The 13844-nt window shown below is 49.4% G+C and overlaps 1 protein-coding gene across 1 annotated transcript in view; it reads left to right on the top strand.

The window, feature by feature from the left end:
• The window catches only part of LOC137456558 (oocyte zinc finger protein XlCOF6-like), a 48414-nt gene extending 41506 nt beyond the window's left edge, over nt 1-6908 (top strand). Inside the window, exon 2 of the mRNA XM_068168056.1 lies at nt 1479-6908. Coding sequence (XP_068024157.1) covers nt 1502-2503 — 1002 coding nt within the window. The 5' untranslated portion in view covers nt 1479-1501 and the 3' untranslated portion in view covers nt 2504-6908. The remainder of the gene's footprint in view (nt 1-1478) is intronic.
• The last annotated feature ends 6936 nt before the right edge of the window (nt 6909-13844 follow it).

Consider the following 13844-nt stretch of genomic DNA (forward strand, 5'->3'; position numbering starts at 1 on the left):
ACCTGGAAACTCCAGGCCTGGCAGCCTGACCTCAGTGCCAGGGAAAGTGATGGAGCAGATTATCCTGGCAGCAATAACTGCGCACCTGAAGGATGGCCAAGGGCTCAGGTCCAGCCAACATGGATTCAGGAAGGGCAGGTCCTGCCTCTCCAACCTGATCTCTTTCTATGATCAGGTGACCCGCCTGGTGGATGTGGGGAGGCCTGTGGATGTGGTCTACCTAGACTTCAGCAAGGCCTTTGACACCGTCCCCCACAGCAAACTGCTGACTAAGCTGTCAGCCCGTGGCTTGGACCACTACACTCTGTGCTGGGTTAGGAACTGGCTGGAGGGCCGGGCCCAGAGAGTGGTCGTGAACGGTGCCGCATCCAGCTGGAGGCCAGTCACCAGTGGTGTCCCCCAGGGATCAGTGCTGGGCCCTGTCCTCTTCAACATATTCGTTGATGATCTGGATGAAGGGGTAGAGTCAGTCATCAGCAAGTTTGCAGATGACACAAAGTTAGGGGCAGATGTTAGTCAATTAGAGGGTAGAAAGGCTCTGCAGAGGGACCTCGACCGACTGGAAAGATGGGCAGAGTCCAATGGGATGGCATTCAACAAGTCCAAGTGCCGAGTGCTGCACTTTGGCTACAGCAATCCCATGCAGAGCTATAGGCTGGGGTCGGAGTGGCTGGAGAGCTCCCAGACAGAGAGGGACCTGGGTGTGCTGATCGACAGCCACCTGAATATGAGCCAGCAGTGTGCTCAGGTGGCCAGGAGGGCCAATAGCATTCTGGCCTGCATTAGGAATAGTGTGGCCAGCAGGAGCAGGGAGGTCATAGTGCCCCTGTACTCTGCTCTGGTTAGGCCGCACCTTGAGTACTGTGTCCAGTTCTGGGCTCCTCAGTTTAAGAAGGACATTGAGACACTTGAGCGTGTCCAGAGAAGGGCAACAAGGCTGGTGAGAGGCCTTGAACACAAGCCCTATGAGGAGAGGCTGAGGGAGCTGGGATTATTTAGCCTGGAGAAGAGGAGGCTCAGGGGTGACCTTATTGCCCTCTACAACTACCTGAAGTGTGGTTGTAGCCAGGAGGGAGTTGGCCTCTTCTCCCAGGCAACCAGCACCAGAACAAGGGGACACAGTCTCAAGCTGCGCCAGGGGAGGTTCAGACTCGAGGTGAGGAGGAAGTTCTTCACCGAGCGAGTCATTCGGCATTGGAATGGGTTGCCCAGGGAGGTGGTTGAGTCATCGACCCTGGAGGCGTTCAAGGGGAGATTGGACGTGGCACTTGGTGCCATGGTCTAGTCATGGGGTCTGTGGTGTCAGGTTGGACTCGATGATCCTCGAGGTCCTTTCCAACCTAAGTGATACTGTGATACTGTGATACCTGCAGCTGGGTGTTGGGAGGTGCTGGGAGTCAAGCGTCTGTCATGACCCAGACAGGATCTGAGGGTTTTAGGTCCTGGGCTCATGTGCTTCTATCTCCCCTGTTGCACAGCTGTGACCCCTTCCTGCCACAGTATGGCTTCACAGAAGGAACCAGACAAGAGCTGGGAGGAGAAGCACCACCCAGAAATCAAGTTGGAGGAGCCCAAGTTCAGCACCAAGGGAGAGGAAGAGGAGGACAGGATAGAGAAGAATGATGACTATGAGAAAGATGAGTATGAGGAGGAGGATGAAGGTGACCAGGATGAGGACAAGGATGAAGGCAGAGCAGGTCCCTCAGTGCCAGCAATTTGGCTGAATCAGTGCCCCGAGTATGGGCAGAGCTTCCCACCTGGCTCAGAGCTGGTGAAGCACCACTGCCCCCACCCTGGCACCCGGCCCTTCATCTGTGGTGACTGTGGAAAGAGATTCAGATGGAACTCTGAGCTCATGCGGCACCGCCTCACCCACACTGGAGAGAGGCCTTTCATTTGTAGTGAGTGTGGTGAGAGCTTCAGCAGGAACTCCACCCTCAACCGGCACCGGCGCAGCCACAAGAGGGAGAGGTCATACAGGTGTGCTGACTGTGGTAAGAGTTTCACTCACAGCTCTGCTCTTGCTCAGCACCGCAGTGTGCACAGCACTGAGAAGTCCTTCACCTGCAGGGACTGCGGCAAGTGCTTCAAAACCAGGATCAATCTCACCATCCACCGCCGCATCCACACTGGAGAGAAGCTGTTCCCCTGTGCTGAGTGCGGCAAGAGCTTTACCACGACCACCGCAGCCATGCGGCACCAACTTACCCACAGCGGGGACAAACCGTACAGCTGTGCCGACTGCGGCAAGAGCTTCAACCGGATTTCCAACCTCACCAGGCACAGTCTTATGCACGGCGGAGAGAAGACCTTTAGCTGCGCTGACTGTGGCAAGAGTTTCACCTGCAGCTCCTATCTCACCCAGCACCGTCGTGTGCACACTGGTGAGAAACCTTTCACCTGTGCTGCCTGCGGCAAGAGCTTCACCCAGAAGGGAAACCTCAACAAACACCGATGCACTCGCACCAGTGACCACGCCTCACTGGACCGCAAGCATAAGTAGATTCACCCAGAATCTGTTAGGATAATCGTGATCCACCTGAGAGGCCTTTTTCAACACCAAAATCACCTCTTTTTTCTCTGCATTTGTCAGAGGCTGGGGCCTCCATCAGGGACAAACACCTCCTGCCCTTCTGAACACCAATTAGTGCTGGTGAGAACAACTACAGTGCTGATTCAGCACAGCTGGAGCTGCCATTGGAGCTGGGCTGAGCTTTTTCAGGGTTTCTCTGGTGCCTCCCCAATTTGTGACATCCCTGCCCACGATGCCCTAATGTTGCGGGCATTTGTTCCCTAGGAATGGGGCTGAAGCTGTGTGCCCAGTTCAGGGAGGTAGGTTCTCAGATGAGTCTTGAGAATATCTTGCTGGGAGTTTTCTCAGGGACATCTCAGACTGTTTTTTTTCGTTGTGTCCAGGGATGTTAGGTGCTTTGAGGGACTTGGAGAGTTCTAGGATTGATTTTCAGAATCATTGGAGGGTGTAGAGGGATCTCAGGGAGGTCTTTGGAAGCCCTTGGAAAGCTTCTGTCAGATTTCCACTTAGGGACTCTGCTGCTTTCCAGCAGGCCTGGGGCTTCCAAAAGCCTTCTCAGCTCAGCAGTGTTCCTGATGCATTCTTGCTGACCTGGGGCTTCCCTCAGGCTTTCTACCCACTGTCACTGCAGGTGGACTGGGAAACTCTCAAACTGTGAGAGCAACTTGGGTGTGTGGAGCTCCCCCACTGCAGGAAGCCTTTCAGGCTGGTGAGCCAGTGCTGGATGCCAGGTGGTGCTGATCTCTTGCTTTAGAATTCCCTGCTTCTCCTCCTTTCCTATCCTGCAGTTGCTGTTCTGCAAACAAGGGCAGCTGCTGGGCCTTATGTAGAGTCTCTGATTGTCTGCTGACCAACTCCAAGCTGCAAAGTTGTTTTCCTGTGTGAGCCAAGAACAAGATCCTGCATGAGCCAGACATGCTGGCACCAATGATTGGAGCATGCGTTAGTTTGTACACAGGGCTGGATTCTACTGATGCCATGAATTCCTTGCTTTAGAATTCCCTGCTTTAGAATTCCCTGCTTCTCCTCTTTTCCTGTACTTCTCACTTTCCCCTTGGCACTCGGAAGCAAAGATACAATTAAAGTGTGTTTGACAACAGCTCCTTGGTTCCATCTCAGTTTTATTTGGAGGATCCTTAAAGGAACCTTCTCTGCCATGACAGAAGGTTGAGATAGAACACATTTAAGGTTTGAGTCTCCTACCTCACACTCCCTAGAATGACTGAAGGGCACGGGTGGGGCAGTAGAATTCCTGTTGGAAGCACAGGGTCCACAGTAAACAGCAAAGCCACTGCTGGGGCAGTGGAAAGCCCCTTGGTGTAGTAACACACAGGGTCAGTTTGTGGTGGCACAGGGTCACCACAAGCACGGCTTCCCAGTCAAGATATTTCCAAGTGAAGACCTTTATTGTGAAGCCCAGCAAAGATGTTTCTTGTGTTACAGTTAACTTACAGATTCTTCTAATGCACTGTTGCCACACTCTGGTTATATTTCTACTGCCATGCGCTTAAGCAAAGCATACAATAAGTTAATGCTAGCAAACAAGCTTCTGAACTTATCCAACCCAATCCTGCCTGGTCTATCTTTTCAGTTCCTGATAAGGTGTACATCCCTGGACTCAAGACAAAACATAGCTGTCCCATAGCTATCTGAAAACAACCCTTCTCCTACATCTCCCCTTTCCTTTTGCTAATGAAACCGTGCTGTTGGTTGTCCTTTCTCACGTTCTTTGCATACATAAATGCAAGCAAGGTAAAGTTGACTATATAGCAAAAGCAATCAATGAAATCAACAATCCAATTTTGATAATAGGTTGTATCCGCCCTGGTAACAACACATCCCATCAAAGTCTTCACAACTATGGACAAGTAACAAGAAATCTACAACAGCCCTACTCTATAAAGTAGCGTGTGTGACAGACTGACGTAACACATAAATGACACAAAGCCCAGAGCTGCACCAATTAGCTCATTCTAGCACAACTGACATAATATATGGGTAAAGAGAACAAGCCTTGCAGCTACATTGAAATAACAAGCATGCATTCCTTTCCACTTACCTGACAAGGTCAAGACCCAAACAGTCCACTTGCCTCTTTCAGACAGAGAGGTTTCATCCCACTGTTTTGAACTTACAAGCACCACATTTCTTTGTTTCCCGCCTGATGTCTTGAAGGAGAACCTAGATTTTACCAGTTTCAATTCTTACATTTCCCTTTTCTTATTAATAAAGAAGATTAACCATACCAGTTCTACCCTGAACACATTGTGCACAGGGATTAACATACAAGGACCTACAAACACGCAAACCCAATCTTCAACATTGTCCCTTGCAATCTGCTTTAAGGGCACGAATGTCACACCTTTGCCTTTTTCTAAGACGGTCAAAAAATCATAGAAGTGTTTAGTGTCAGCAGGATCCTCCTTTGACCCATGAGGGTAGGGCTGGCCAGGCTCTATCTCCACAGATAAGGAAAATACCTGTGGGCAGACAGCAAGAGTGAAAAGGCCTCTTCGCTGGGTTGGAGATGACATCCTGAATATTCATAGTTCTGCCCAGTGTAAAATTAAACATAACACAATAAGCCATTTTCACTCTTCCTACTGCACTGATCTCTTGATGCTCTGTTTTGCTAAGGAAAGGTATTGAGTCCTATTGTTCCTGCTCCTGGGTTTTTTGTCCTTTTCTTTCAAATTTCTCCCAAGTAAAGCCTCCAACATTTTTATATCCTCAATAAATTTTATTAAACCACAATAAAAACTACATATAAAATGAAAATTTGAGAACATCACATGCTTTAACTTTTCTTTCTTGTGACATAATACCTGAACTGCCCCTTTTCTGGTTTTTTATAACCTAAAATGAAAATGTCTTTTGTGCTATAATCCATTTTGACCTTCACCCAGTGTGGTGAAAGCACATTATACCCAGATACTGAATCTTGTCCCAGCATGTGGACAAGTTCCCCCTCCTTCAGGAGGAAGACAAAAGCCAAGGCATTAGACAGGCCAGCACACACCCAGTGCATGCAGTGCTCATGCAAATACCAAGTATGGCATAATTCTAGCTTCATGCTTTCTATAGGCTGAAGCCAGTTGTTTATGAGAGTGCCAATTGGTCAAACCCAGCCTTGAGGAATATATAAGTATCCCTCCACTTGGTAAACAAGTTGCCCCCTCTTTCATTTTGTCTCTGTACTTGCTCGAGAGAACAACTTTTGAGCCATAGCCTCTGCCATTGAGCTTAATTGTTGTTAGCTTCTGTCATACATGCACGCATACTGAAAGCCACTGCATTGTGAAAAGCAATCGTGAGAATCATCTCCAGAGGGAGGACCTTCACTGAGCCCGAGAAGCCCAGCATCGTCACAGCCAGTCGTACCGACCAGAAGAGCCCACCTGCCACCGGAGGACTGGACCAACCCCTGAGGGTAAGATCTGCCCAGTTGCCGGGGAGAAAGGACTTGATCGAGACTGAATCCCCATATGCCTAGCCCCGCTATAGTGGGAGAGGAGCCGCCATGTGTGCCGCTCTGAGCCCTGTAAACCTCAGGGAAGACCAAATCACTGTTTGTGCCTATACTGCACCAAACCCGGGACCACTCCAAGCATCCCGCTGTTCCTTTAAGCTCAGTAAATGAGAATTCACTGCTTAACGCAGCCACATTCTCTCCCTGAGGCTGTTTACATCAGCCCCGAGAATCGCCGTAGCTGGGCCGACCCCATAGCTTTGGCTGCTGTCGTTGTCCGACATCCGAGCCTGCCTACCAGCAACCGTCGCTTCGCCTTGTCGTGCGAGCTGATTCCGAGGGCCGACCCCATGGGCTGACCCTGACCAGGACCGATCCCTGTTGTCTAGAGGGAATCGATTGAGTCCTGAAGAGAACCTGCTTCCGCGCTAAGCCCAGGTTCCATTATTCCCTCTCCACTGCTGCGGAAAGAGGAGACAGTAACCCAGCACTGCTGTCCAACTCGACTAGGAACCAGTCCAGTGACAGTAATCTGCTGGACCTCCACCTTGCTACAAACAACAGCTACAGAGTATATCCCACGTGCTTTCCATCCACTAGCACTCAGTTCAAAGTATCTGGGTCTAGCAGAGTAATCGCTGATGCATAGAAAGATTATACTATTGCTGTATATAGCCAGAAGCCACCCGTGTCCCACTGAGTCACCATCTAGTGGCCAAGCAGCAGAACTGCACCCCTCGTTATATAAATATAGACATAGTCTGTAGATAGTTCAGTTAAGCTCTAATCATAACACTAAGCCATTTATGGAATGCATTTCATGAAAGCGCACTAGAACATGTATATGACTTAGTGATTCATTGATTATTAATAATTTTATAATTAATAAAATTAATATTTTCATAATTCATATTTCATATTAATAAATGTAATGACCTCTTCATCACACCCAGTAGCACTGACACAGTATTGTGCTTATTCATTAGGGAACATAACACAATCACTAAAGATTTATAAGCACTCATTCTTGCCTATATTTTGACATTCATACCCAAACCCAACCCAAGATATTTCCAGGTGAAGACTTTTATTACATTACACAGTTGACTTATGTTTGTAATGCAGTGTTGTCACACTGCGATTGGTTACATTTCTACTGCCATGCGCTTAAGCAAAGCATACAATAGGTTAAACAAACAAGCTTCTGAACATATCCAGCCCAATCCTGCCTGGTCTCTCTTTTCAGTTCCTGATAAGGTGTACATCCCTTGACTCAAGTAATGGGATGGAGATTGGAGTCAATAGAGCTGACCAATATGATCGAGTATTGTTCCTTTATTGTTCCAGTATAGTGCGAGTATAGCACAGTATCATAGTATCATAGTATCATTCAGGGTTGGAAGGGACCACAAAGATCATCTAGTTCCAACCCCCCTGCCATGGGCAGGGACACCCCACACTAGATCAGCCTGGCCAGAGCCTCATCCAGCCTGGGCTTAAACACCCCCAGGGACGGGGCCTCGACCACCTCCCTGGACAACCCATTCCAGGGTTTCACCACTCTCATGGTGAAGAACCTCCTCCTCACATCTAGCATGAATCTCCCCACCTCCAGCTCCATTCCGTTCCCCCTAGTCCTATCACTACCTGAGATGCTGAGAAGTCCTTCCACAGCCCTCCTGGAGCCCCCTTCAGATACTGGAAGGCCACAATGAGGTCACCTCAGAGCCTTCTCTTCTGCAGACTGAACAGCCCCAACTCCTTCAGTCTGTCCTCATAGGAGAGGTGCTCCAGCCCTCTGATCATCCTTGTGGCCCTTCTCTGGACACGCCCCAGCACCTCCACATCCCTCTTGTAATAGGGGCTCCAGAACTGGACACAGTACTCCAGGTGGGGTCTCACCAGGGCTGAGTAGAGGGGGAGGATCACCTCCCTCGACCTGCTAGCCACACTTCTCCTGATGCAGCCCAGGATCTGATTGGCTTTGCGAGCTACAAGTGCACATTGAGAGCTCATGTTGAGCTTTTTGTCCACAAGCACCCCCTAGTCTCTCTCCTCGGGGTTACTTTCCAGCCAGTCACTGCCCAGCCTGTATTTGTGCCTGGGATTGCCTCGACCCAGATGCAGGACCCTACACTTGCTCTTATTGAACTTCATGAGGTTGGCTTGTGCCCACCTCTCCAGCCTGTCAAGGTCCCTCTGGATGGCCTCCCTTCCCTCCAGCGTGTCTGCTGCACCACACAGCTTGGTGTCATCAGCAAGCTTGCTGAAGGGTGCACTCAATGCCACTGTCCATGTCACCCACAAAGATGTTGAACAAGACAGGTCCCAGGACTGATCCCTGAGGGACTCCGCTTGTCACTGGCCTCCACTGGGACATGGAGCCATTGACAGCCACTCTTTGGGTGCGGCCATCAAGCCAGTTCCTTATCCATCTAGTGGTCCACCCATCAAACCCATGTGTCACCAGTTTGGAGACCAGGATGTGGTGCGGGACAGTGTCGAAGGCTTTGCTCAGGTCCAGGTAGACGACATCAGTTGCTCACCCCTCATCTATTAATTTTGTCACCTGCTCATAGAAGGCAACCAGGTTGGTCAGGCAGGATTTGCCCTTGGCAAAGCCATGCTGACTATTCCCAATCACCTCTTCACTATTCTTCTGAGCCAGTAGTGACTCCAGGAGGATCTGCTCCATGATCTTTCCAGGCACAGAGGTGAGACTGACTGGCCTGTAGTTCCCTGGTTCCTCCTTCTTACCCTTTTTGAAGATGGGGGCAATGTTTCCCCTTTTCCAGTCTGTGGGGACATCACCAGATTGCCATGACTTTTGAAATATAATAGAGAGGGGTTTAGCAACTTCATCTGCCAGTTCTCTCAGTACCCGTGGGTGTATCCCGTTGGGTCCCATGGACTTGAACACTTTCAGGTTCTTCAGGTGATCACGAACCTGATCTGCACTTACAATGGGCAGTTCTTCCTCCCCATCCCTGGCATTGTCTTCCATAACATCAGGAGTGTGGCTAGAGGCCCTTGCAGTGAAGACTGAGGTAAAGAAGTTATTAAGTACCTCAGCCTTTTCCTCATCCCTTGTGACCATGTCACCATTTTCCTTTCTGAGGGGGCCCATACCTTCCCTAGTCGTCTTCTTCCCATTCATATACCTGTAGAAGTTCTTAGTGTTCCCTTTAATCTCCCTGGCTAGATTCAATTCAAACTCTGCTTTGGCTTTCCTAACCAGGACTCTTGCTGCTCGGGCAGCTTCCTTATATACCCCCTGTTCTACCTGTCCTTCTCTCCACTTCCTGTAGAGTTTCCTTTTAAGTAATAGTGTGTCCAGTAACTCCTTGCTCATCCAGGCAGGCCTCCTAGCATTCTTACCTGCTTTTCTCTTTGTTGGTATACAGAGCTCCTGGACACAGAGGAGGTGGTCCTTGAATACTGACCAGCTGTCCTGGGTCCCTCTTCCCTCCAGGGCTTTGTCCCACGACACTTTGGCTAGCAGATACCTGAAGCGATCAAAATCTGCACGCCTAAAGTCTAGGGTCGTGAGCTTGGAATACTTCCTCCTGATTGCCCTGAGGATATTAAATTCAACTGCTTCATGGTCACTGCAGCCAAGGCCGTCTCTGAGCCTCACATTGCTTACCAGCCCTTCCCTGTTGGTGAGAACAAGATCCAGCATAGCACCATTTCTTGTTGGTTCCTCTACCATTTGGAGGAGGAAGTTGTCTTCTATGCAGTCCAGGAAGATCCTGGATTGCTGGTGCCTTGCTGTGTTGTCCCTCCAGCAGATGTCTGGGTGGTTGAAATCACCCATGAGGACCAGGGCTTGTGACCTGGAAGCTGCTTCTATTTGCCTGTGGAGGGCCTCATCTGCTTGGATCTGCTGGTCAGGTGGCCTGTAGGAGACCCCCACAGTAATATCTCCTTCCCCTGTCCTGCCTTTAATTTTAACCCATACACTCTCAACTAATTCATCATCCCTCCCCAGTTGGAGCTCCACTGATTCCAACTGGCTATTGACATGGAGGGCAACACCTCCTCCTCTCCTTCCCTCCCTATCCTTCCTAAAGAGTTTATACCCATCTATCCCTACATTCCAGTCATGGGATTCATCCCACCAAGTTTCAGTAACAGCCACTATGTCGTGGCATCCCAACAGCACAGTGGCCCTTAACTCATCCTGTTTGTTGCCCAAGCTGTGCGCATTCGCATAGAAGCACTTCAGCTGGGCTGGCCCTGTCCTCTTGTGCCTATTCCCCTTGGTTTCCACAGAATGTCCTTGTGGATCATTCATGGCTTGCCTCAGGGCAGCAAGTTAAGAGCCCTTACCAACTCTCCTTCTCTCTACTGCTGGTGAGCTGCCCCTCTGTTTGTCACCGGCCAGCAGGAGACTATTAACCCCTTCCCCCTTCAAATCTAGTTTAAAGCCCTATCAATGAGCCTTGCCAATTCCTGCCCCAGGATTCTTGTCCCCCTCTGGGACAAGTGTGTCCCATATGTTGTTTTCAGCTCAGGTGCCTTGAAAACCAATCCATGATTGTGGAACCCAAAGCCCTGTCGATGGCACCAGCCCCTGAGCCATGAATTGATGTGTTGGTCCTTCCTCAGTGTATCCTCATCCATTGCTGATGTTAGAGGGATGGCAGAGAACACGACTTGAGCCCCTGATCCCTTTAGCATTTGCCCTAAGGTTCTGAAGTCTTTTTTAATAGATTGTGAGCCTCTCGTTGTTACATCGTCACTACCCACCTGAAAGACCAGCAGTGGGTAGTAGTCTGAAGGACTCACAAGTTTGGGAATTCTATCTACAATGTCTTTTACTTGGGCACCAGGGAAGCAGCTGACCTCTCTATGAAATGTGTCTGCTCTGCATATTGGGCTCTCTGTTCCCCTCAGTAGGGAGTCTCCTATGACGATGACCCTACGAGGTTTCTTTTCTGGGTAAGTTTTGATGGCTGGCCTGAGACAACCTGTCATTGGTGCAGCTTCTGACCTTCTTGAGTCCTTGACCTTCCCAATGACCTGTTCCTCCTGCAGAGCCTCATACCTGTTCTGTAACTGCACTGGAGGCAGCATGCTGCTCACAGTAGCATACTTTCTTCTTTGCATTTCTTCCGTCAGGCAGAGACCTGTTCCCACTGGCCCTGCTCATGTGGGTTACTACAGGGAGGTTGAGAGTCTTGCTGCTGGGAAGGTATCAAACTCCCTGTTCCACTAAGCGTTACCCCCTGTTCTGGTTTAGAAGAGATTACATTATGGGAATCGTCAATTTTCTGTTCGCCATCTCTTCTAGCTCTTAGCCTTTCCACCTCTTCTTTTAGTTTGACCACCATGCTCATCAGATCACTGACCTGCTCACACCTGACACAGGAGCTGCTCCCTCCATCCTCCATATTGAGTGCCAGGCTCCAGCACTCACTGCAGCCACCTACCTGAACATCTGCATGCTTGTGTGTGCTCTCTGTTTGGGTGCCCACTGTCCTTCTGTTAGCCTTTGCTCTAGTAGTGACCATCTTGCAGTAACCACCCTCTCCTCCCATGGTGTTTTTTTGTTTGTTTTTGGTGGGTTTTTTTGGTTTTTTTTTTTTTTTTTTTTTTTTTTTGTTTTTTTTTTCCCCTGTCAGTAAGAAGGCTGAGCTGCGCTCCTCAAGCTGCCTCCTCTCTCTTCAGCCACGCGCTGGGTTCTGTTTGGTTTGCATGCGGTCTCCGCAGCAACCCCTCCCCCTGCTATGTCACTGCCCTCTGGCAATCCGAGCCCCCTGCCCCTCCTCCTCTCTTCGGGAAGTCCCGAGCCACCAGCCCCTTACCGCCTGAAAAGCAAGGGAAGCAAAGCCAAAAGCCAAACTCCCAGAGCTGCGCTCCTCAAGCTGCCTCGTCTCTCTTCAGCCACGTGCTGGGTTCTGTTTGGTTTGCACACGGTAAAGTAAAGTAAAGCAAAGAAGAAGAAGGGAAAGGAAAGGTAGAAGTGCATATCAAGACTTCTACAAGTAACTTCTACAACTTCTACAACTTATATAAACTCAGAAAGCGTCGTTGGCATAGTTTCATTGGTTTCCTATGAGTGACCACACATTGCACTATTGTAGATTATTGGTCCAACTACTAATGACACACGAGGTTTGTTGATGCAGGTGCATGTCCTGTTGTTCCAAGATAACTTTCTATGTTTATAGCTACCAGTGTCCTGTTTTAGTTACATGCTGCAGGCACAGCACTGTTTTGATACACTGCTAGCTGGCTCTGCACTTGTGCTGAGCATGGCCTACCATCATGTCAGGCTCTAGGCCTGCACTGCCAAATTGCTCACACTGCTCGTCGCTGGTATTGCCACACTCAAGACAAACCAAAGCTGTCCCAAAGCTATCTGAAAACAACCCTTCTCCTACACCACCACTGCTTGTCAGCTGGAAGCTTTGGTGAAAACATTTGCTGCTGCTCTTCATGCATGAAAAACTTGTTTCAGATGTGGGCAGCTGTGGCACATTAGAAGAAAACTTGTCCACAAAAAGGTAATGGCAATAATGGGTATGGGAACCTGTTCCTCTCTGGTCCCTGTGCATGATATGGTAAGAATGAAACCTCTCTAAACATGGCTGCTTTGGGTTTAATAACCCAGGACAACTTCCTCCCCTGAGAAATAATTTGGGAAACAGGAAGCAGAGGGCCATGGGAGCGTGCACACAGACACAAGTGTCTCTCCACGGCACCTTTCAGGCCTATGGGGTCACTTGCGAGCGAGAACCAGCAGCAGCACCGAAGTGGATGTCACCACACACATTTCACTCACCGTAATACATGAAAAGGTTCTTAAAGGTGCATGGACCTGTGGGACATGGGCTAAGTGCCTTACTGTTAGGAAGATCTAGCACTACCTTACAAGGACTTTTTGTGCTCCCAGGGGCAATAGATTCTGATTGCCAAGGACAAATCTCTGCCATGGCATGGATGCCATCCCCTCCAGTAACTATCCCTGCAGGGATTCGAATCACACAGTTAGTGCCTTTTACCACACAGGTCCTAGCAGCTGAAGCCCAGGAAAGGGGAACGTGAGGTTTCAGTTCCACAGGGAAGCCTGAAGGCTTTTGGGCACAGGCTTTCCACTGCTCAGCCAATGATGACGTGTATCCTCAGAGCAGAGAGTGAACAGCCTAAAGAGGTGACGGTTAAGGGGATGATTGATACAGGTGTGCATGTCACAATCATATCCTCCAGGCATTGGCCTTCCTCCTGGCTGATGATGTCCACAGCAGCTGCTGTGGCAGGAGTTGGTGGCACAACAACCAGTCAAGAAAGTGTGCTCCCTCTCCAGGTAGTCAGCCCTGAGGGGCAAGTGGCTGCTGTTCATCCTCATATAGCTGCAGTGCCTTTGAATCCATGGGGCCGAGATGTCTTAAGTATGTAGGGGGTGAATATGACTAGCAATGCCCAAGATTTTTAGTAGGGGCCACTGTGATTGAGGGCACATGTAGGCCTACTGTCCCATTACAGTGGCTAACATTGACCCCTGTGTGGGTGAGTCAGTGGCCCCTACCCAACGAAAAACTCAGAGGTGTCAAGACCTTTGTAAAGGCACTGCTGTAACAAGGCCACTTAGAAGCATCTCAGAGCCCGTGGAATACCCTGGTCTTGTAATTAAGAAAAAAATCAGGGAAGTGGAGGCTGCTTCAGGACTTGAGACAAGTAAATAATGTACTGTAAAATATTTACTTTACAGCCTGGCGTGCCCTCACCAGCAATGATCCCTGACAAATGGAATATCTGTGTTATTGGTTTGAAGGATTGTTTCTTTACCATCCCACTGAATCTTGATGACTCTCCAAAATTTGCCTTCACAGTCCC

This window comes from Melanerpes formicivorus, unplaced genomic scaffold, assembly GCF_026170545.1.
Source record: "Melanerpes formicivorus ecotype bairdi unplaced genomic scaffold, bMelFor1.0.p_v2 SCAF_130, whole genome shotgun sequence".
In the NCBI taxonomy this organism is placed as follows: Eukaryota; Metazoa; Chordata; class Aves; order Piciformes; family Picidae; genus Melanerpes; species Melanerpes formicivorus.